We start from the raw sequence: 24,868 nt of genomic DNA, 5'->3' as shown, positions 1-24,868 counted from the left end.
GGTATATAAAGCATTTTTAAGGGCTTGCTCACAATTCATTCTGTGGTAGCATAATGACCAAACGATACACTGTATGTGAAGCTCTTGATCATATCTTTGATCATGACACTGGTGAGGAGAGTCCTTGTTAAACTTTGATACAAAGTAGTATGTAATAAATAGCACAATACGTTTCATCTGAGTGTTTGTTATAGTCAAAATAATCCATACATTGTGCTTTTTTAAAAACTCAAAAACGAGTTGTATGAACTCAGGTCAATGAGGCCTATAGGCTATAAATAGCAAATAGAAGTTAAAAACTTGTAATGTCCACAACAACTTAAGTTGACAAAAAGATCTAACATTAGGTGATGATATATGTATTATTATGGATTTAGTCAGCTATAATGGGGTGGTCATTTTGGACCAGGAACACAGAATTCATTAACATGAAACAAACACAACAGGAGGGCAAGAGACAAGAGAGAGCATGTAGATTATTTATAGAATGGGTCTTAAAATAGAGCCTTGAGGGACACCACATGAGATCCCACAGTTGGGCATAACCCATGGCAACATATTGTATATTTTACTCTGATCACATAGTTTGGTTGTTTCTCCTATCTTAGTTTAATGCACTTCGATGAGCCACTAGGAAAAAAAACAGTTACAGACTAGGTCATGCATATAACAAAACAGTTGTAGGGAAATTCCTGACCTCCAGACAGAGAATCAAGGCACATTACCTGTGCCCATATTCATAAAGCCTCTCGGAGGAGTGTTGATCTAGGATCAGTTTTGCCTGTAGATTATGATGAATGGACAGAGGGGACCTTAAAGCCTCTCAGAGTATGAGTGGTTAAGAATACAGGCCTCCATTTCATTTAATGAAAAAAATATTTAAAGTCCTCTTGAGAACACATAAGCCATATTTTCTTGACTTGCCTCAGTAAACATGTGTACTGGGACTGACTAGATGTATTGAATGATGTATTGAATGCGAGTTAATAGTTGTGGCTGGAATAATCAACGCAAGGCCAAGAAAGACATTTCAAAAGCAACCACCACCACCTCATTATGTTCAATAACAGCTTGGAAGAAAAGACATCTTCATACACCCGGCAGCTGAGTCAACTATATACCACACTCCTTTTCAGAACATCCACTGAAGCCCCGCCCGTCAGGAATAAACAGGGGGAAAGAAGTGTGTAGAAAATGTGGAGCCCGAGTCTGTGTTTGTATGCTACAGTATGTATTTGAACACAGTTTAGCATGCATGACAACAGGCATTGGATTTGTTTTTTGTGTACATGTACACAGGTGAGTCTGTATGTTTGTATTATACACCCCTGAGTTTAAAGTCATTACTGTACGCTTGTGTGTGTGTCCACTCCCCCTTCAGCTCCTGGTCTGTGGGTCTGGTGCCAGCTCCCCAGGCGAGTGACCCAATTCTGGGCATCCAGGCCGGCGAGAGGAGAGCAGGACGCTAGAAGCCGGACAGGAGAGGGAGGGGGAGGACGGCGCAGCCTAGACCCAGTTAACCAGCTGCACCTGGCACTCCTGCTCCTTGCCCCAAATAGTTTAACCTTTGTCGCGCTCCATTGCTGTAGCAGTCTTGCTAGGTGTGCTATAGGCTCATTATTCCACCCAGCCAACTCCTGGCATTCAGGCCCTAATCTCTCGTGGACAGATGAACCTAACATAAATGATAGCAGCGACTGTCAACAGACTGAGATATGACAACTAACGAGGAACTTTGGTCTAGTACGCAGATCTTTTTGTTGTGAATCATTTGGACAAATCACAATTTCCCAGGTGCTCACATCTTTCGAATTTTGCAAAGAACATTGGGTCCATACACTTGCAGAGTTACCGTTTAAGGGAGGTGCTTAATATATGTTTTAACTTGATTAAATAATTGATCTGACCAAATTACATACAATTTTTGTTCTGGGTTTACCAAGATTATTCAGGCCTTAAATCAAGAAAGATCTAATTTCTTCCTAGGAGAGCTACAGTTGTGTGTGCAGGCATTTCTGTGTATTTCTCCTTTGCAAAGATAAACCAAGAAGCTGATTAACCAGCATGATCTTTACACATGTGCACCCCTGTGCTGTGGACAAAAAAAGGCCACTCTAAAATGTGTAGTTTTGCCACACAACACAATTCCACAGAAGTCTCAAGTTGCAATTGGCATGCTGACTGCAGGAATGTCCACCGGAGCTATTGCCAGAGAAATGAATGTTCATTTCGCTACCATAAGCTGCCTCAAACGTTGTTTTAGAGAATATGTCAGTACGTCCAACCAGCCTCATTACCACAAACCAGGTGTAACCACATCCGGCTTCTTCACATATGGACAACGAACACAATTGCATTTTATAGATGACAATTTGAATGAACAGAGATACCGTGATGAGATCCTGAGGCCCATTGTAGTGCCATTCATCCACCGCCATCACCTCATGTTTTAGCATGATAATGCATGGCCCCATGTCGCAAGGATCTGTACACAATTCCTGAAAATGTCCCAGTTATTCCATGGCCTGCATACTCACCAGACATGTCAACCATTGAGCATATTTGGGATTCTCTGGATCGACAGCATGTTCCAGTTCCTGACGATATCCAGATACTTTGCACAGCCATTGAGGAGTGGGACAACATTCCACAGGACACAATCAACAGCTTGATCAACTCTATGCGAAGGAGATGTGTCACGTTGCATAAGGCAAATGGTGGTCACACTGGATACTGACTAGTTTTCTGATCCACGCACCTACTTTATGTATTTAAAGTATCTGTGACCAACAAATGCATATCTGTATTGCCAGTCATGTGAAATCCATAGATTAGAGACCAATTAATTTATTTCAATTGACTGATTTCCTTATATGAACTAACTCAGTAAAATCTTTGAAATTGCTGCATGTTCCGTTTATATTTTTGTTCAGTATATATAATTCATAAATACAGCTGGTTCTGGGAAGTGTTTCCAAAATCCTATTTGGCCCCCTTGGGTAAGATACAACAGTCTACACAGAGGGAGGTAGGGAGAGAACAGGGACCAAGGACACATGGTACACTTTGGATATTAAGAACAAAAAAAGGAGAGAAAACAGGTAGAAGAGCCTGGAGAGAGGTGGAACAAGGGAGGAGGATGAGTGCGGCAGGCTCCATTGTGACCTGGATGGAGAGATGAAGAGAAAGAAATGGAGCGGGAGGGAGGATGAAAGCTCGGGAGGAGGGCGAGAGGACATTGATTAAGTATCTCAGGGACGTCGACATACTGACACTCTAAAAACAGATTGAGTAAAAAAAAAAAAAAGATAAAAGCGCCTAAAATAAGAAAACGGTAGACAAGGTGAATGGAAGCAGGTCTGCTGGTGTACTGTATGTAGGTTGGAGCACCAAATAGCCATGTTCCTTTTAAAGTGGAACTGACAGCGTTTTAACTACTTTGCAGATATGAAAACAGACAATCATAATATTAGTCAAAAACATCAAATTCACGGTTTATGCTTCAAAACCAACTTCATAAGAGGTTTTAAAAATAGATTCTATTTGGATCAAAATTCCATGACGTACAGTAAGGTATTGTTGGCAGAATAGATGATTGCAGTTCAATGCATGAGTAATATAATTCACCAATACATTTCTTGGTAGTCCAAAACAGATTGTTATCATGTTGTAAAATCACAGCTGGCCTGGTACATTGTTTGCTGCCGGGATGCATCATTTCAGTTACTCAATATTCTGGACAAATACAGATGACTGTAACTAAGGTTGGGAATGTCAATACACTCAAACTAGTAAGGGAAATGATCACAAGTCAGTCATAACTTGGCTAAGACTAGCGTATGTGACAAACAAGGCCCGTGGACCGAATATAAAATATCAGTCAACAGTTGAGTCATCTACTTTATAAAATTACAGCCCGATGCGCTCGCAACTTCAATTGTGCTACTTTCGTGTGTCCCGTTTACAGCATGCAGCAGTGGGAAAAGTGTACAGACATACCACAGTCCTAGCTAGGCTACTAAAATGCTGACTTGGTTTTTAAAGCTTGACAATTAACACCATGCAACAGGCATGTAGGCCTATTACAGAAACATTTGAGCAGTAGCCTAGGTTGGCTACTCAACTAGCTACATTTTGAGTTCACCATACAGAAATGCTGAATTCAACCACACCGGTGATCCATTTTGTGCAAAATAATATACACATTTAAGTTTTACAACGACCTATAGTTTTATTTGTGTTATTAAATACGTTTCAATTAGGGTCACAGCAGATTATGCACATTTGGAAGCATATCAGCAGAGGCTGGACAAATATAATTAATTTATTGTTTTAATATGTTAAAATCCTATATAAACAGCATCATGTGGACATTATAAAAGGGACATATTTTTTACAAATAAAACAATGACCATGTTCGGGTCACAGTTTAACGTTTTGTTGTAAAAACAAATAGGCTATGTCTGGCCCGCAAATTCGTTGTTTTTAAAAAAAAAAATGTAAATGGTCTGTAAGCTGATTTACTTTTTTTATTTAATTTTATTTTTAACCTTTATTTAACCAGGCAAGTCAGTTAAGAACAAATTCTTATTTTCAATGACGGCCTAGGAACAGTGGGTTAACTGCCTGTTCAGGGGCAGAACAACAGATTTGTACCTTGTCAGCTCGGGGATTTGAACTTGCAACCTTTCGGTTACTAGTCCAACACTAACCACTAGGCTACCCTGACTTTGACACCCCTGGCTAGCTAAAAAGCCGGAGCATAGCGTTAGCTAGCTAGCTGCTGGGAAGATGTCATAGGAGGAGTGGGTGAGTGACCAACTTTTTCCCCTCATCGTTTTTTATTGGCTACAGCTAGAGATGCTGCAGGTGTCATTTGGTTAGTGAGCAAGAAATGTTCAATCGCTTTGCTAGCTAGCTTGCTATGCTGAACTTGAACGACTTATCTACAGTTAGCATCTCTTAGTTGTCAATCAAATGTTTTTGGCATCGATCAAATAAGCGGGCAGGGAAGTTCCCATTCAGTTGTATAAACATGGGTTGGGACAAGCATGCATTGGCAGGCAAGCTGCAGAAGGACGAGCAGACCACTAGTCCCCATCATCAGTGCCATTTTGACAGCTAACTAGTTGAAGGTTGATCTAATGTTTGATTTTAGCTCATCTCGCATTAGTTTTGATCTTGTTGATGTGAATAGGCAGCTAGCCTAACTTCTCATGGTTGTTTGATCAATAGGCTCCCGAGTGGCGCAGCGGTCTAAGGCACTGCATCTCAGTGCAAAAGGCGTCACTAGAGTCCCTGATTCGAATTCAGGCTGCATTACATCCGACCGTGATTGGAAGTCCCATAGAGCAACGCACAATTGGCCCAGCGTTGTCTGGGTTTGGCCGTCATTGTAAATAAGAATTTGTTCTTAAGTGACTTGCCTATTAAAATAAAGGTTAAATTAAATAAATAAATAAAATAGGATAGTGATGTTCCCAATTGTAAGACTCCCATGGTATTCACATATTTGCAGAATTCATTCGGGTAATATTTTGTGGCTTTTGGCGAATGTTTTCTAAAAATTTAAAGTCGCGCTGTTGCTTCTGCCTGTAAACACACAATCCAGTTCAAAGTGAATGATGGCAGGCCTGTGTGACAAATCGCTTCATTGCATATAGGCCTACTGTAGCTCTGTGGCTATGGCACACCGGTCTGTGTAGACTCTGGTCCTGAACACAGATTTTTTGCAGTGTATTAATTGTTCAAACGCACGGCCGCTTTCCCAATATATTTCAGAATTTTCACAAATGTCTTACTATACATCCTTCCCAAACATTCTATGAATTTACAAAAAATTACCATATCTAAACGGTCAGTTGTACAACTGAATGCATTCAACTGAAATGTGTCTTCCACATTTAACCCAACCTCTGAATCAGAGAGGTGTGGGGGACTGCCATAATCAACATCCACATCTTCAGCGCCCAGGGAACAGTGGGTTAACTGCCTTGCACAGCTATGTTCTCGCTTGTCAGAAAATGTTAAAAATAATAATGTAATTCTGGCTGGGTGTGTATATGAACAAATTTTAAAAGATTTCATGTTACTAAAATGCTGTCAATTCCACTATAATTGGGTTCCTCTCATTGGGTGCCCCAGGGGCCTTGGTAGAACTCTCTGCATTGAACAGGTGGCACCTAGGGTGACAGGGAGAAGTCACACAGCTGTCCTCAGACCAGACCATATTGGGAGGGGTGACACTTAAGAACAACAGGGGGAGGTGATAAAACTGACACAGTTTTTTCATGTGGGCCACAATGGCGAGTAAGGATAGAGGAAGTAGAAAAAAGCGAGGTGCCTGGTTTACAGTAAGTGAGGGTTCTATTTTGACACCATCATGCCAACCCAAACCGTACTGGCGCTGATATTTTTTTATTCACATTGTCCTTTCCAGCATGAATAGAGCCCCTATGGTAGATGCATAACCAGGCCAGACCAGTACACTTTGACTCACTTGATTCGGCTCAGCAGTGTGAAAAAGCATACAATACTCCTGGACCCGTAGTGACGAATTCGAGACAAAAGCCATAGCCATTTGTGACTCGTTTCAGGAAACTAGGCGAGTCACTACTTCACAGTTTCAGACATTTGAAAGTTATTTTATTTGATCAAAATGCGTTTTTTGGCAGAAATGCCTTCTGGAACATGGGAACTTACATGTGCCTTAAAAGCAAACTTGTATGCCATCTGTAAATACTAATAAAATTGTTAAATTATAATCCTAAAGTCACAGAAAAAGAAAGGACTGTGATTGGCTGAGATAATGGATGGGCTGGACATGAGAGATGAGTTTGCCATGTAGCATGCTTCTGTCTGTAACAGGAGCTTCTCAGTATGTGTAAAGCAGTGTATGTGTGTAAATGTCTAAAGCAGCTTTTTTTGGGTGTTTTTTTTATTTTTAGCCCCTTTTTCTCCCCAATTTCGTGGTATCCAATTCTTGTCTCATCGCTACAACTCCCGTACGGGCTCATGCGTCCTCAACCCAACCAAGCCGCACTGCTTCTTAACACAGCGCGCATCCAACCCGGAAGCCAATGTGTCGGAGGAAACACTGTGCACCTGGCAACCTTGGTTAGCGTGCCCGGCCCGCCACAGGAGTCGCGATGAGACAAGGATATCCCTACCGGCCAAACCCTCCCTAACCCGGACGATGCTATGCCAATTGTGCGTCGCCCCACAGACCTCCCGGTCGCGGCCGGTTACGACAGAGCCTGGGCGCGAACCCAGAGTCTCTGGTGGCACAGCTGGCGCTGCAGTACAGTGCCCTTAACCACTGCGCCACCCGGGAGGCCTAAAAGCAGCTTTTTTGAAAGATATCACAAAGCACTGCACAAGTGTTGCTAAGGCTCTCCACTTTCTGGAGGACCAAGTTTTGAAATCATTGGAATGCCAAGTGGAAGCAGAGTATGATACCTAAGGAGAAAATCCAGGCGTTTGATTGCAAATGCGGAGGGAGTCGAAAAGAGAACAGAAGATTGTTGTATAGAATACCTGTCTGGACTACATCTTCAAACTAAGAGCAACCATGGCATCAGAGAGGGATAAGCATTCATCCATGAATACGGGTAAGAGTCTAGCTAGATACATTTTCAGATATTATACGTTTCTAATTTTGTCAGAAGGTCATCTTCATTGCAAGTTAAAGTGTACAGTTAGCTGGCTAGCCAATGTTAGCTGGCTGGCTCGCTAGCTAACGTTACGTGTATGATCTGTGTAGTAAATGTTATTCGCATCTCAGATCCATTTGCTTTGCTAGTTAGCTAGCTACCTAACATTGAACCAAGCTAGTTGGTTAGCTTTAGCTACCTGTAGATTAATGCAGTAATATTACGTGTTGGGATTAAAGTTCAAATGACTCCACTATGCAAGGAACCACTTCACTCTATCCTTTACACCTAACAAGCTAGAAAAATAAAAAACATTGTTTAGAAAGTAGCTTTTAGTTGCCTGGTTTGGTAGATTGACATATCATGAATTTATTAGTATGTCACTGCGACACCTGTATACAGACAAGTCGATAGAATTAATATAAACCAGCCTTTAAATCTTGAAATCTTTGGAATACTCCACGTTCAGCACATGGCCTCATGTGAATCCTTCAAGAGATGGGTAGGGCTAAAACAAAGAGCTTTCCAGTAGCTGTCCCAACATTCAAGGCCCATTTTCTCAAAAGTGGGGTTATAAGTTTATCAACTTTCAAAGCAGAATTTTATTTCCATTTCTTCCTCAACTGCAGTGTATGATATACCATTTTCTAGCTCCGAGTCCCTACTTTTATCCAATGAAAAAAACAATTTCAAAGTTTGCTACATAAGACCGAATCGAGATGGTCGGTCACACTTTGTCTGTGCTTTGACTATAACTTCTGACTATACGTTCCAAGATGCTGATGTGTGCTTGATAATGATTTGGTGCTAGTCAGACTCACACTTCCTCCATCTCCACGTCGTCCTCCACAGAGAGCAGCAGGTAGGGGTTGTAGGAGGCCGGGCGGAACTTATGGCCCGTCAGGAAGAAGAATGCCAGCGTGGCCAGCTCATCCAATAGCTGAAGACAAGGAGAGAGATCAAGAAAGAGAAATGGGTAGTAGTAAAAATGGTGTCAGTACATTGTAACAGCTAAACGTAAAAAACATAAAAGCCTTTCAAAATGGATCAAAAATGCTTTTTTTCCCAATCAAAACTGGTTTTAACTAAGGATTAACATACTGTTAAAGTACACTGCTCAAAAAAATAAAGGGAACACTAAAAGAACACATCCTAGATCTGAATGAATGAAATATTCTTATTAAATACTTTTTTTTCTTTACATAGTTGAATGTGCTGACAACAAAATCACACAAAAATATTATCAATGGAAATCAAATTTATCAACCCATGGAGGTCACACTCAAAATTAAAGTGGAAAACCACACTATAGGCTGATCCAACTTTGATGTAATGTCCTTAAAACAAGTCAAAATGAGGCTCAGTAGTGTGTGTGGCCTCCACGTGCATGTATGACCTCCCTACAACGCCTGGGCATGCTCCTGATGAGGTGGCGGATGGTCTCCTGAGAGATCTCCTCCCAGACCTGGACTAAAGCATCCGCCAACCCCTGACAGTCTGTGGTGCAACATGGCGTTGGTGGATGTAGCGAGACATGATGTCCCAGATGTGCTCAATTGGATTCAGGTCTGGGGAACGGGCGGGCCAGTCCATAGCATCAATGCCTTCCTCTTGCAGGAACTGCTGACACACCAGCCACATGAGGTCTAGCATTCTCTTGCATTAGGAGGAACCCAGGGCCAATCGCACCAGCATATGGTCTCACAAGGGGTCTGAGGATCTCATCTCGGTACCTAATGGCAGTCAGGCTACCTCTGGCGAGCACATGGAGGGCTGTGCGGCCCCCCAAAGAAATGCCACCCCACACCATGACTGACCCACCGCCAAACCGATCATGCTGGAGGATGTTGCAGGCAGCACAACGTTCTCCACGGCGTCTCCAGACTGTCACGTCTGTCACATGTGATCAGTGTGAACCTGCTTTCATCTGTGAAGAGCACAGGGCGCCAGTGGCGAATTTGCCAATCTTGGTGTTCTCTAGCAAATGAAAAACGCCCTGCACGGTGTCAGGCTGTAAGCATAACCCCCACCTGTGGACGTTGAGCCCTCATACCACCCTCATGGAGTCTGTCTCTGACCATTTGAGCAGACACATGCACATGTGGCCTGCTGGAGGTCATTTTGCAGGGCTCTGGCAGTGCTCCTCCTGCTCCTCCTTGCACGAAGGCGGAGGTAGCGGTCCTGCTGCTGGGTTGTTGCCCTCCTACGGCCTCCTCCACGTCTCCTGATGTACTGGCCTGTCTCCTGGTAGCGCCTCCATGCTCTGGACACTACGCTGACAGACACAGCAAACCTTCTTGCCACAGCTCGCATTGATGTGCCATCCTGGATGAGCTGCACTACCTGAGCCACTTGTGTGGGTTGTAGAGTCCGTCTCATGCTACCACTAGAGTGAAAGAACCGCCAGCATTCAAGTGACCAAAACATCAGCCAGGAAGCATAGGAACTGAGAAGTGGTCTGTGGTCCCCACCTGCAGAACCACTCCTTTATTGGGGGTGTCTTGCTAATTGCCTATAATTTCCACCTGTTGTCTATTCCATTTGCACAACAGCATGTGACATTTATTGTCAATCAGTGTTGCTTCCTAAGTGGACAGTTTGATTTCACAGAAGTGTGATTGACTTGGAGTTACATTGTGTTGTTTAAGTGTTCCCTTTATTTTTTTGAGCAGTGTATTTAACTTGGACTAATATAAAATATATATATATATATATATATTAGTATTGTTTTACCGTTAAACAAAACATAGGTGGACACCCACCTGGTACAGCCACTTCCACTGAAAGGGAACAATGAACTTGATGAGAATTGCGATTATACGGGTGAAATAAATATAGCATACAATCTGAAGGAGAGAGAGAGAAATACAGACATTAGATAAATGATAAACAATTTTCTGAACACAGATATAAATAAGAAAACGGAGCATCCTTCTTTTCAGTCACTTTTTAGAGAGCGAGAGAGACAGGCAAATGGGGAAACAGAAAGTAAAACAAGTTTACAAGGCATAATCAGGAAGATTGGCATTGGCTGACAATATGAACGTTGATACAACAGAGAGAGAAGAGGGAGAAAGCGAGAAAACTAAAGCACAACCCCTTTGTTTGCAGAGTGGACATTACAATAAGAGATGAACATGTTAAACACCAACAAGACAGATAAAGAAATCAAAAACAGAATGTCCGAGAGCGAGACAGCCCAACAGTTGTAATATCTTTATGGAGGGGTTTCATACATGGCTATTCACGATTCAATTAATACAAAGAGGGAGCTGTAATGACTCCACCGAAGTGGAATGGATGAAAGATGAAGTAAGACCCGTGCACACATATACTGTACAGACTCCCTAAAAACACGCCACTTCAATACAGCTATCACTTTTCCTAGCAGGTCAGGATAATTAAATGTAGCGGGGTTAGCGAAAATGCTCTCCAAACCTGCTATGAAAAGACACTTGTGTCGAAGTGGAGTGTTTTTAGGGAGTTCCATACAGACAGACGTAGACACAATGCTGGGTTTGTTTCCATTTAAAAAGGCGTACATGTGGCTGTGTGTATGCATTGGTGTGTGCAAACAAGTGTGTGTGTGTGTGGCCTATCGTCACACCTGCAGTGTGTATTGATGGAGCTGTTTGTGAGGAGAGAGAGAGTGTCTGAAGAGCATGACAAGAGGAAACTTACCATCACATAGTAGTGCCTGAAGAGCTTCAACTGGGCAAGGTTGATAGCAGCTGCAAAAAAAATGACATTATTAATAAGATAGCAAAGACCTGTGAGAGCTTTTTAGTAACACACATCTGTCATCCCCCTCCAAAAATAAACATGGCTCATTTGAGACACCTTTTAGAAAAGTTAGGAGATGAAGAAAAAGGTTTTCTATAAGTAGAGTATATGACACTTTTTATTAAAACACCTCTAAAAAGAACATTGAATGAATCAGACGGGTAAAGGTTAGGGGAACTTCTAATTTGAGGAGTTTTGCATGATGATTAAAAAAGCAAGTGATCCAAGACGTTTGGCCCGATATAAATCCGTAGAAGGCTAAAAAGGCCCATCAGAGAAGGCTGTATTGGATGTAATAACGCTGCAAAGTGCCTTGATGCAATCTGAACCCCTTCCAACAGAAATGTGACCCCGAGGGGAAAGAAATGGAGGGCGACTTGTACAGTCATTCATCATTCTCACACTGTACAACTTCCTCCACAGAAGTGGGACTTCAAAAAGAGGACAGTAAGCTATAAGTATGGATCTTACTGTGGCCTACTTAGGACAAAACAAGCCACTTTGAAACCAGGTGAGCAATTATGGAAGTGCCATAACAACCTACTGTGGAGTCGAGGAATTTGAACGCTTTGTGCCGTAATCTACTCAGCCTGTGGTGGTTACCTACCCATAGAGACAGACGTCTGAAGCTACACTAGGTTATTCAACCCTAAAACATTTATAGAAAGACTCCTGGCTTTCTACCAGACAAGGTAGACATACAGACATGCATGTGGCTCTGAGTGATAACGTCTGCTCTGATAAATAAATCATATGTACCACACATACTGTGCACACACAATTTCGACACTAAGAAGCGAAGCGCTAAGGGAGTTGATACAGGTGCACTGATGAGGAAACTAAACTCAATTAGCTGCATGGAAACAAACAGTGGATTGTTCATTTGGAATGGTTACTCCATCATCTCTATGGGCTGTTCATTGACTTTAAGGAGCAACCACGTGGAATTGGAACTGGTCAATCAATTACATTTTATAACTGGTCAGCCAGAGAGAAAAAAAAACTTGAAGGCACGATTCCTAAATCTTCATGAATGTTGACTGAAAATTGACTTTTTCTCGTACTGAATTGTAACCGATGTAGTTTTGGTCAGATAGCAACCAATTTCTATTTGATCTGTTAAACAACTAGGAATTATAACACTAACACCAAGAATATATGGTATGAACACCCTCTTTACAGTCGAAATGGCACAAACAAATCTCTTGTGGATTGTAACAGCTTTGGATTTGGTGAGGTCTGTAGCCTAGTGGTTGGAGCGTTGGACTAGTAACCGGAAGGTTGCAAGTTCAAACCCCCGAGCTGACAAGGTACAAATCTGTCGTTCTGCCCCTGAACGGGCAGTTAACCCACTGTTCCTAGGCCGTCATTGAAAATAAGAATTTGTTCTTAACTGACTTGCCTAGTTAAATAAAGGTAAAATAAAAATAAATAAAAATAAAAAATATCATACTGCCTATTGTTCAATTAAAGAACTGTGGAATGGAGTCTGTCCAAAATGAGACATTTGACACAATTCACACACAGACAGAACCTTCTATGAGCTCCCATTCATGATAGGAATGTCATGAGAGCCAGCTCATTGACAAGTGCTATAAGACGAGCCCAACCTGAATGTATGTGAAATGGCCTGACATTTCAGTAATGAAACAGATCTGGTAGCTGTGCTTTTCCCTTTCCTCGCCTGGTCTAATCACGAGTAGAACGGGAATTAATTAGGTGGCTGAAAACTTCAACAGAAAAACTTCTGCATGGAACAAGGAGAAGGGGAGCACAATAGGCCAGTGGTATTCTACTGTTACCCTGAGAGTTCTGGAGAGTGATGGTTCTGTTCTACCCAATAATTAAACTGAACAAAATTATAAAAACGCAAACATGTAAAGTGTTGGTCCCATGTTTCCAGAGCTGAAATAAGATATCCCCAAAATTTCCCACACACACAAAAGCTTATTTCTCTCAAATTTTGTGCACAAATTTGTTTACATTTCTGTCAGTGAGCATTTATCCTTTGCCAAGATAATCCACCCAACTGACAGGTCTGGCATATCATAAGATAATTAAACAGCATGATTTAATTAGGGACAATAGGTCACTCTAAAATGTGCAGTTTTGTCACACAATGCCACAGATGTCTCAAGTTCTGAGGGAGTGTGCAATTTGCATGCTGACTGCAGGAATGTCCACCAGAGCTGTTGATAGAGAATGTAATGTTAATTTCTCTACCATAAGCCGCCTCCAACGCCGTTTAACAGAAATGTCAGCACGTCCAACCAGCCTCACAAACACAGACCATATGTGACCACACCAGCCCAGGACCTCCACATGCTGCTTCTTCACCTGCAGGATCATCTAAAACCAGGCACCCAGACAGCTGATGAAACTGAGGAGTAATTCTGTCTGTAATAAAGCCTTTTTGTGGGGAAAAACTCCTTCCGATTGGAGAGCCAGGCCCAGTCAGTCATGTGAAATCCATAGATTAGGGCCTAATGAAATTATTTCAATTGACTGATTTCCTTATATGAACTGTAACTCAGTAAAATTGTTAAATGTTGTGTTTTATGTTCAGTATAATTGCACACACCTGTTGTCCCAGGTCTAAAGCAGTCCCTGATTAGAGGGGATCGATAAAAAAATGCAATGGAACTGGCTTTGAAAGACACTAGACCATATTATATATCACATATGGAGGAAATGTTGGTGAGCAGGAACAGGATTATAATTTTTTTTGGACAAAGAAAAAGTGTTTCGGGAAGAAAAGAAAACCAATTCGTACACCAAGGCAACGGCATTAGATCTTGGTGTCGTTTTCTAAAGACAAGCACTTAGGGGACAGCAGTGAGAACATGTGGCAGGGGCGGCAACCCTGGTTCTTCATGTTTCTGATTTAACCAACCTAGGAGACTAGGTGTGTTAAATTAAGGCAATCACTGAACTGATCAATTAGCTCAGTTGGCCAGGTGTGGTGCCTAGTTGGAACAAAGTCCTGCAGTAACTGTGGCACTCCAGGAACAGAGTTGCCTACCCCTGCCATAGGGTATCCTGCTATGCTTTGAGAGGCCTTATTGCTCTCGACTGACTAAGCTCACAGAACAAAAAGCTAAAAAAAGGACCCTATTTGGCAGTGTATTGGCAAGGGGACGGGACACCGTTATGTTAGCTTCAGCATATCTTTACTGAGAAAACCGAATAGGAACCTACAGTTAACTTTGTCAGAAAAAAAGCTTCTGTTGGTTCTCTCCTGACTCATCCATCTGACACATCCATCTTTCTTTGAAATGAAAAAATAAATAAACCTGGAACCTTCACATTTGTATGAGCTATAGCAAGTTCCTAGGCAATATGACTTGGCAGCGGCATATGTTCGTACTGGTCCCCTGTGGAAATCGAACCCACAACCCTGGCATTGCAAGCGCCATGCTCTACCAACTGAGCCACACGAGCTAACGAGACATTGGTTTACCAACAAAAAAGTGTGGAACTGCGCAACTATAAGCATGTAAACCCTGGCATGGAAATAGTTAAAGGCTCTCTCATTCACATCCGCAGTTCATCCACAGCTCCTGACCATCATAAGCCAATCAGAGATTTAACCAATCAAAGCTCTTATAAACCTCAAAATTAACCACCCCAATGACAACACCTTGGGTCCCAACTTTCCTCAATATCTGAATGTGTGGGAGTGATGGTTCAAATAAAGCTGAACTCTGACCGACTATGATGAGGAATGCAGGGTGAAGTACAAACAGTGAAGGGCAATGAATAAGTTAGTCAGAGAGCATCCAGCTACGGCAGAGCAAAACACTCACTGTAAAACTAAGCTTTTAGGAGAAAACAACGCTGCCCATGACCTAGATCAAGGTTTGCCCTTAAAATATTCACAGACCACCATTTCACTCCAAACTACTTTGTTATTTTTCTCAAAAGACTTTGGAATTGTTTAAACTTTTATGAGAGGTTACTTGGGTTGTAACAGGAAAATAGCTGGGGTGAAAAACTATTCCAGACCACAGTTTTATACTCTGTGGTTGGGAGTAGGACCATGGACATGAGGATATGGAGTTGATTTTAAGTGGAAATGTCCCATTAGATGAAAGATTTTAACTCCCTGCTTGCCCTTGTTTTTGAATATGTTGTCGCAGTAAGGTGGCCAACTGCAGAGAAGCACTGGCACACAAAAATGAATGTTTTCTTAAGCGAAAAGGAAGCATACCTTTCCCATCTGTTGATGAGGCCTCTTGTAAATGTCTGATGGACCTGTGGACAAGTGAGAAAAGGAGAAATGTCATACCAAGTGGAAAACTGGAGGAGAGTGGCCATTATCTAAAATAATCGCTCTTTCAAAGTAGTCAGCTGGTCTCTGGGTACTTTGGGGCGGGGCACCTAGAAAACCAAAACCTTGGGGAAACACTGCCCATAGAGAACCTCAGAACTCACCAGACCACGGGGAAGAGGATGGCGCCGCAGCACAGCAGGTCCACCAGGAAGAGCACCTCTTTCCACAGGCCGTACTCCGTTGTGCCCTCCTCTGTGGACTCCAAGATGATGTATGCCACGTTGGCCAGCACCTGGAGGGGTCAAAGGTCATGTGCTCCCATCAGTGCCACTGCATTCCCCACTAGGTTGCTTTTTGGGTAAAGATTTCTAATCAGCCTATCCCTTGTCACTATATAAATATGACCCATCATCATGGTAGTCATGCCTTTTGGCACAAATCTAGGATCAGCCTACCTTGTCATTGTAGACGTTATCAAGTACAATGGTAATATTGCCTCAACAGTTAGATGGTTTTAGATAGATAGTATTGTACCTGTAGTGGAATGACAATCATGAAGATCTTCTTGTCCTTATCCGAGAGAATGTGCTTGACAAAAGCCCAGCCGGTCCCTATCAGAGCAATGGTGATGAATAAGAGTGCCCCCTTCAGTCTGCAGGAAGAAACACAAGCACTGCACGCTCATACCAAGTGACAAAACAACATTGATAAGTTTCAGTGCAGGTGAAGCGGAGACACAGAGGCCATTTTACTGGTGAGACTTACAGGTGAGTGATGTAGTAGACCACAGCCCATCCTTCTATGGGGAAGCCCTGGTTAGAGATGTAGTAGTAGTCAATCTGGAAGACAAATGTCTCAGACATCAGTTAATGACTCAAGCTGATGTAAAAAAAGAGGGACAAACTAAATTATATTCTATTTGATTTAATTTCTACTTCAAAACTTGGAAGCACCCCTTTATTGCAGTTAAATACAGCAAGGCTTGAATTGTAGTCCGTGTGCTCACCGCGTGGAAGATGAGTGATAGAGACTTGGTGAAGGGGAGAGCAGTCATGAGCCAGTGGATTTTATAGACATCAGCACTGCCAGAGAAAGAACAAGAGAGGAGGTAGAGAGAGAAAGAGAGAAAAGAGGGAATTAACATTGGTTAGGTTTATGCCATTACATTAATAATTAATCTCAACAAGGGAAATAAGAGTATGATGATATTACGTTGGTATGGAGGTAAATGTTTGGCTATCTGGCGCCCTCTACTGGTCAATGTAAAACAATGCAGGTGTGACTGAGGCAAGACCACTGCTATTCATTTACATTTGAGTCATTTAGCAGATGCTCTTTTCTAGACCCACTTACAGTTAGTGTATTTCCACAGCATTTGCTCAGGAGCTCATAGAGCAGTCAGAGAACTCTGAGGTAAAAGGTCATGACATGAGACAAAGGGTAGCACACTGTGGCATGCTGACTCATCAGATTAGTGAAGAAAATGAGATACCTAGTCAGTTGCACAACTGAATGCATTCAACCAAAATGTGTCTTCGAACCCCTCTGAATCAGGACAAATATTATTATTATTCAAGTCTTAAGGAAAGCACAGCCATTATCAAAACAGTGCCGACATCTCCTGTGCCTCAATACACCCCCCCCCCCCCCCACCTCCTCCTGGGTAACTCACCGCTGAGTGCGGAGAACGTGCAACCACAGTGTGCCGAGGAAAAAGAAGAACATAGACATGATGATGTAGAGCTTGGGCAGGGGGATCTCCCCAGCAGACAGGAAGCTGTTGGGGTTCTTCTCCTCGATGTTGATCTGAAAGCATCACAAATGTTGGTTATACAGTAGATATAGCAATCTGAAGATTTGACCATTCAGACACAAATGAGCTAAAATATGAGCTAAAAGTGTGGCTAATGAATAATGTTTAATTTTATTATAAAACAATGTTCAGGATGTGATTTAGACAACATAGAAAATTAGGAAAAAGTTGATATTGGTATGGGGCTAGGTCCCTTTCAATGACGTACGAATAGGGAATGATGTCCTGACAAATCAGGAAAAATCCCACCCGATAAACCAGATACAAACTTCAACTTGCAACAAAAGAAAACTACGAAGAGGGTGAAAGAAACACACTCACTTCAATGCTGAAGCGGAGGGGGTTAACCATCTGAGTGTCTTTGCTGTAGCAGTTGTGGAAGTAGAAGTTGTACAGGCCTTGCTGCTCGTCTGTGCTGACGTTGAAGTGAAACTGCACGCAGGGAGGGGGGGGGGGGGAAACCCTGTGATCTGTGTAGCCCAACTCAAGCTAAAGAAATTATATTAGCCTGGTGAAACGAGCCTTACCTGAAAGGAGAAGACTTCTTTGTTTCTATGGAGTGGAAAAGGCACTTCAGACTTTTTCTGTGAATATCAAGAGAGTGGGATCAGAAGATGTGCGTTGATGAAATGACGGCTGGATCGCAATCCTTAAAAAGTCCTCATTCACAAACCCTTGGCTAAATTAGTAACTGGGTAAAACCCTTTATCTGGGATGCAGCCCTTGGGAGCAACTGGTTTTCCTGTACAATTTCTATTTGGTGACAGACCGACATAGATAAGTGAGAACAGGTCCCTTGGTGAATCAAATCCACTGAATCAATCAAAACCACTTAAACAGTTTTCAGAGGAAAAAAAGGGACAGTCCAACCCAGAGATAAAGCATGTTGGAATTGCTGTGCAAATAAACTTGTTTCACAAAAAGTTCACAAAACGTTTTGTTGAATAATACTTCAATTTAAATGCGCAAGAGCAAAGCTGTATAAATTATGACCCAGGAAACACAGTCACGTAATTTTAATGGGGTATGATCCCAAGAGCTTTGTAATTTGCTTACAAAACCGCCAGACACCAGGGCTCCAATGAAAAATATGTACTTTTTTTATTGCGTGCCGTCGGCATGGGTAAATGGACGAGGGAGCAAGATTGAGATCCAGATACTTATTTTCTTATATTGGTTGAGGTCAAAGGGTGACAGAGTATCTATACGGAACAAAAATACACTGCTCAAAAAAAATAGGGAACACTAAAATAACACATCCTAGATCTGAATGAATGAAATATTCTTATTAAATACTTTTTTCTTTACATAGTTGAATGTGCTGACAACAAAACCACACAAACATTATCAATGGAAATCAAATTTATCAACCCATGGAGGTCTGGATTTGGAGTCGCACTCAAAATTAAAGTGGAAAACCACACTACAGGCTGATCCAACTTTGATGTAATGTCCTTAAAACAAGTCAAAATGAGGCTCAGTAGTGTGTGTGGCCTCCACGTACCTGTATGACCTCTCTACAACGCCTGGGCATGCTCCTGATGAGGTGGCGGATGGTCTCCTGAGGGATCTCCTCCCAGACCTGGACTAAAGAATCCACCAACTCCTGGACAGTCTGTGGTGCAACGTCGCGTTGGTGGATGGAGTGAGACATGATGTCCCAGATGTGCTCAATTGGATTCAGGTCTGGGGAACGGGCGGGCCAGTCCATAGCATCAATGCCTTCCTCTTGCAGGAACTGCTGACACACTCCAGCCACATGAGGTCTAGCATTGTCTTGCATTAGGAGGAACCCAGGGCCAACCGCACCAGCATATGGTCTCACAAAGGGTCTGAGGATCTCATCTCGGTACCTAATGGCAGTCAGGCTACCTCTGGCGAGCACATGGAAGGCTGTGCGGTCCCCCAAAGAAATGCCACCCCACACCATGACTGACCCACCGCCAAACCGGTCATGCTGGAGGATGTTGCAGGTAGCAGAACGTTCTCCACGGCGTCTCCAGACTGTCACATGTGCTCAGCGTGAACCTGCTTTCATCTGTTCAAAAGTGACCAAAACATCAGCCAGGAAGCATAGGAATTGAGAAGTGGTCTGTGGTCCCCACCTGCAGAACCACTCCTTTATTGGGGGTGTCTTGCTAATTGCCTATAATTTCAACCTGTTGTCTATTCCATTTGCACAACAGCATGTGAAATTTATTGTCAATCAGTGTTGCTTCCTAAGTGGACAGTTTGATTTCACAGTGTGATTGACTTGGAGTTACATTGTGTTGTTTAAGTGTTCCCTTTATTTTTTTGAGCAGTGTATAAATACAACATGTAAAGTGTTGGTCCCATGTTTCATGAGCTGAAATAAATTATCCCAGAAGTTTCCCATATGGACAAAATGCTTATCTTTCTAATTTTGTGCACAAATTTGTTTACATCCCTGTTAGTGAGCATTTCTCCTTTGCCAAGATAAATATGCCACACCTGTCAGGTGGATGGATTAAGAAGCTGATTAAGCAGCATGATGATTACACAGGTACTGGGGCCAATAAAAGGCCACTCTAAAATGTGCAGTTGTGTCACACAACACAAAGCCAGTTTTAAAGGTACCGTGCAATTGGCATGCTGACTCCAGGAATGTCTACCAGAGCTGTTGCCAAAGAATGTAATGTTAATTTCTTTACCATAAGCCGCATGTTGTTTTAGAAAATTTGGCAGTATGTTCAACCGTCCTCACAACCGCAGAACATGTCTATGGCGTTGTGAACAGAGTGCCCCATATTGGTGGGGTTATGGTATTGGCAGGCATAAGCTACAGACCACGAACACATTAGCATTTTATCGATGGCAATTTGAATGTACAAAAATACTGTGACAAAATCCTGGACCATTTTTTTTTAAAGGCATATGTGACCAACAGATGAATGCTTGTATTCCCAAGCATGTGAAATCCATAGATTAGGGCCTAATGAATTTATTTCAATTGACTGATTTTCTCATATGAACTGTAACTCAGAAAAATCTTTGAAATTGTTTCACATCGCTTTTATATTTGAGTTCAGATATGTTATATGAATATTCTTACCTCTGCAACATCCCGCTTGGGTTTACTCTCACCTAGGATTCAAATGACAACATTGAGAACAACAGATAAAACAATATATGGTCATTGGTCATAACTTACACTGCTCAAATGCAGAATTCCTCAGCTACCTCGAACTTTGGTGTAAATCTACCATCAAAGCAAGTTTAAAACATGTCCTTATCTCAAGTCAGTATTTATTCAGCCCTAAATAAAAATGTATGAACTGTAATGAGGAACCATACCATCACCATGGTCTCCCACAGGGTTTGTGTCATCTTTCCCCTTTACATGTTTCTGTTGGTCAGCTCCAGTCTCAATGCCTATTGTCTCTTTGAGGCCAGGGAGGATGTCAGGGAACACATTCTCCTCAGATGACATCTTCATCTTCACCCTGAGTCACACACAAACAAAATACATGTTTAGCCAAAGTTATGGTATAACATGCCGGTGGCAATAACTTGTTTGGCTGCTTAACTTCTTGGTGACTGGGGGGCAATATTGAGTAGCTTAGATGAATAAGGTGCCCAGAGTAAACTGCCTGCTACTCAGCCATAAAAGCTAGAATATGCATATAATTAGTAGATTTGGATAGAAAACATTGAAGTTTCTAAAACTGTTTGAATTATGTCTCATATGGCAGGCGAAAACCGGAGGAAAAATCCAACCAGGAAGTGGGAAATCTGAGGTTGGTCGTTTTTCAACTCATTCCCCATTGAAGATACAGTGTGATATCTGGAGCAATGAACCGCCCTTGCTGTCTCTGCCTGGCCGGTTCCCCTCTTTCCACTGGGATTCTCTGCCTCTAACCCCATTACAGGGGCTGAGTCACTGGCTTACTGGGGCTCTCTCATACCGTCCCTGGAAGGGGTGCATCACCTGAGTGGGTTGATTCACTGATGTGGTCATCCTGTCTGGGTTGGCGCCCCCCCTTGGGTTGTGCCGTGGCGGAGATCTTTGTGGGCTATACTCAGCCTTGTCTCTGGATGGTAAGTTGGTGGTTGAAGATTTCCCTCTAGTGGTGTGGGGGCTGTGCTTTGGCAAAGTGGGTGAGGTTATATCCTTCCTGTTTGGCCCTGTCCGGGGGTGTCCTCGGATGGGGCCACAGTGTCTCCTGACCCCACCTGTCTCAGCCTTCAGTATTTATGCTCTAGTAGTTTGTGTCGGGGGGCTAGGGTCAGTTTGTTATATCTGGAGTACTTCTCCTGTTCTATTCGGTGTCCTGTGTGAATTTAAGTGTGCTCTTTCTAATTCTCTCTTTCTCGGAGGACCTGAGCCCTAGGACCATGCCCCAGGACTACCTTGCTGTCCCCAGTCCACCTGGCCGTGCTGCTGCTCCAGTTTCAACTGTTCTGCCTTATTATTATTCGACCATGCTGGTCATTTATGAACATTTGAACATCTTGGCCATGTTCTGTTATAATCTCCACCCGGCACAGCCAGAAGAGGACTGGCCACCCCACATAGCCTAGTTCCTCTCTAGGTTTCTTCCTAGGTTTTGGCCTTTCTAGGGAGTTTTTCCTAGCCACCGTGCTTCTACACCTGCATTGCTTGCTGTTTGGGGTTTTAGGATGGGTTTCTGTACAGCACTTTGAGATATCAGCTGATGTACGAAGGGCTATATAAATAAATTTGATTTGATATTGGTCATGTTGCACTTCCTAAGGCTTCCACTAGACGTCAACAGTCTTTAGAACCTTGTTTGATGCTTCTACTGTGAAGTAGGGCCGAATGAGAGGGGATTGAGCCAGGTGTCTGGCAGATTGCCACGAGCTCGTGACGCGCGGTCATGTGAAAGTTAGCTTGCGTTCCATTGCTTTTCTACAGACAAAGGAATTCTCCGGTTGGAACATTATTGAAGATTTATGATAAAAACATCCTAAAGATTGATTCTATACTTCATTTGACATGTTTTTATGACCTGTAATATAACTTTTTTGACTTTTCGTCTGACCTTTCGGCTGGACTTGCACGCGCGTGCAAGTCCAACAAAAGGAGGTATTTGGACATAAATGATTAACTTTATCGAACAAATCAAACATTTGTGAAACTAGGATTCCTGGGAGTGCATTCTGATGAAGATCAAAGGTAAGTGAATATTTATAATGCTATTTCTGACTAATGTTGACTCCACAACATGGCGGATATCTCTTTGGCTGTTTTGGTCTCTGAGCTCCGTACTCAGATTATTGCATGGTATGCTTTTTCCGTAAAGTTTATTTGTAATTTAAATTTGAAATTTAATTTAATTTGAAATCTGACACAGCGGTTGCATTAAGGATAAGTTTATCTAAAGTTCCATGTATAATAGTTGGATCTTTTATCAATGTTTATTATGAGTATTTCTGTAAATTGATGTGGCTCTCTGCAAAATCACCGTATGTTTGTTTTGGAAGCAAAACATTACTGGACGTAACGTGCCAATGTAAACTGAGATTTTTGGATATAAATATGCACTTTATCGAACAAAACATACATGTATTGTGTAACATGATGTCCTTTGAGTGTCATCTGATGATCAAAGGTTAGTGATTAATTTGATCTATATTTCTTCTTTTTGTGACTCCTCTCTTTGGCTGGAAAAATGGCTGTGTGTTTTTATGACTTGGCTCTGACCTAACATAATCATATGTTGTGCTTTCGCTGTAAAGCCTTTTTGAAATCAGACACGATGGGTAGATTAACAAGAAGATTCTTTCATTTGATGTATTGCACTTGTTAATGTAAGAAAGTTACATATTTCTAAAAAATATTTTTGAAATTTGCGCAATGCCTTTTCAGCGGAATGTTGTCGAGGGTTCCGGCCGTAAGAAGTTAACCAACAATGCAGCTAAGAACAATAACTGTTAAGTAAAAAATAAGTAACAAATCATTAAAGAGCAGCAGTAAAATAACAATAGCAGGAGGCTATATACAGGGGGTACCGGTACAGAGACAATGTGCAGGAGCACCGGTTAGTCGAGGTAATATATAGACGTCGAAGAGAGTTAGTGTGACCATGCATAGATAATAAACAGAGTAGCAGCGTAAAAGGGGTGGGGGGCAATGAAAATAGTCTGGGTAGCCATTTGTCATGACGTTGGCCTATGGGTAAGGTTTATGACCCTCCCCATAAATACCTTTCTCCCTCCCTCTCTCTTGACTCTACAGAGGGACTCTTGATTAGCCTTTGTTAAACAGAGAGTCTGGGAAACATCAAACAAGTGGAGGGAAAGGAACCATATTTCAGTAATAGAACCAGTTGAAAATATGCGTTGGTACTTAATGAATATGATGTCAGTTCGGTTGTCATCTGAGACATTATGACTGATGACTGTATCTGGAAAAGTCTACAACACATTATAGTTATCAGATTCACATGGAATTGTGGTGCAATTCAATTGTTTAAATATAAAATTATTTGGTACCAGATGAAATGTAATTTTAGCTTCCAAATGAGAGATTTAGGTTTTCATAAGGTTAGGGCTCTGCTCAATCAGTGGCCCGCCCCTGTGAAGAGACATGGGTTGTAGACTGAAACACAACCTTCTCCCTCCACTATATAAGCCCTTGACGAAAATGTAACTTTCTGTTCCGGGTACATTAGGATGACGATCCGATGTCAGAAGGGTTCAGATAATAACTACAGAACGAAGCCAACCTCAGCGTGAGCTTTGGTTGCGAATGGTATGAACTTTGAACTCTTATTCGCTACCTCCTAGCCGTTGAGTTAGCAACAGCAGCTGCAAACGTGGGCTAGGAAAGAACAGACAGAGTATCCCGTCTACCACACAACGACGTTACTACAACGTATTCAATTTACCAGCAGAGACATTCTTCAGAGGACAGGAAGATCTCTGTTGGCCAACACGACCAGCATTTTCAACCAACCCACCGAAGCTCAGAGTAAATATTTATTGCATTTTCCTTTTCCAAATGGGCGGTAATTCTAAATTCTAACCCATTTCCCATTTGGGCGATAGAGTAGCTGCCTACGGCCCGATAGAGACATCGCTTCTCCCTTTGTTCTTCAGTCTTCCCGCTCTTTCACTCAAACCCAGCCCCCTTTTCTGTGTAACCAGCTGTCATATCTGTTCCGTCCGCTAGGGACGTTTTCCTTTGACATAATTTGTAATCAAGGTATGATTCATTCTGAGTATATGTAATTCTGTGTGATTAGTTAGTTATTTAGTAAATAAATAATTAAACCCAATTTTGTATTGCTGATTTAACTTGTTAGCCAGGGTTCGTGAAGATAACCAAGAATTTACAACTTTCAGATGAGACTGAAATAAGGT

The 24,868-nt window shown here is 42.2% G+C and overlaps 1 protein-coding gene across 1 annotated transcript in view; it reads right to left on the bottom strand.

Moving 5' to 3' along the window:
* gpr107 (G protein-coupled receptor 107) overlaps nt 1–24,868 on the bottom strand; it is a 32,494-nt gene that overhangs the window by 3,959 nt on the left and 3,667 nt on the right. The window contains exons 5-17 of the mRNA XM_021601762.3: nt 20,837–20,985; nt 20,595–20,626; nt 18,049–18,105; nt 17,843–17,953; nt 17,381–17,514; nt 16,715–16,790; nt 16,474–16,547; nt 16,243–16,360; nt 15,870–16,000; nt 15,646–15,689; nt 11,334–11,383; nt 10,415–10,498; nt 8,474–8,592 (exon numbers count right to left, since the gene is read on the bottom strand). Coding sequence (XP_021457437.1) covers nt 8,474–8,592; nt 10,415–10,498; nt 11,334–11,383; nt 15,646–15,689; nt 15,870–16,000; nt 16,243–16,360; nt 16,474–16,547; nt 16,715–16,790; nt 17,381–17,514; nt 17,843–17,953; nt 18,049–18,105; nt 20,595–20,626; nt 20,837–20,985 — 1,179 coding nt within the window. The remainder of the gene's footprint in view (nt 1–8,473; nt 8,593–10,414; nt 10,499–11,333; nt 11,384–15,645; nt 15,690–15,869; nt 16,001–16,242; nt 16,361–16,473; nt 16,548–16,714; nt 16,791–17,380; nt 17,515–17,842; nt 17,954–18,048; nt 18,106–20,594; nt 20,627–20,836; nt 20,986–24,868) is intronic.

This window comes from Oncorhynchus mykiss, chromosome 5 (genome assembly GCF_057628025.1).
Source record: "Oncorhynchus mykiss isolate SJ-2025 chromosome 5, ASM5762802v1, whole genome shotgun sequence".
Lineage (NCBI taxonomy): Eukaryota > Metazoa > Chordata > Actinopteri > Salmoniformes > Salmonidae > Oncorhynchus > Oncorhynchus mykiss.
The sequence above is the reverse complement of the archived record's forward strand: the minus strand, read 5'-3'. Positions and strand labels throughout refer to the sequence as shown.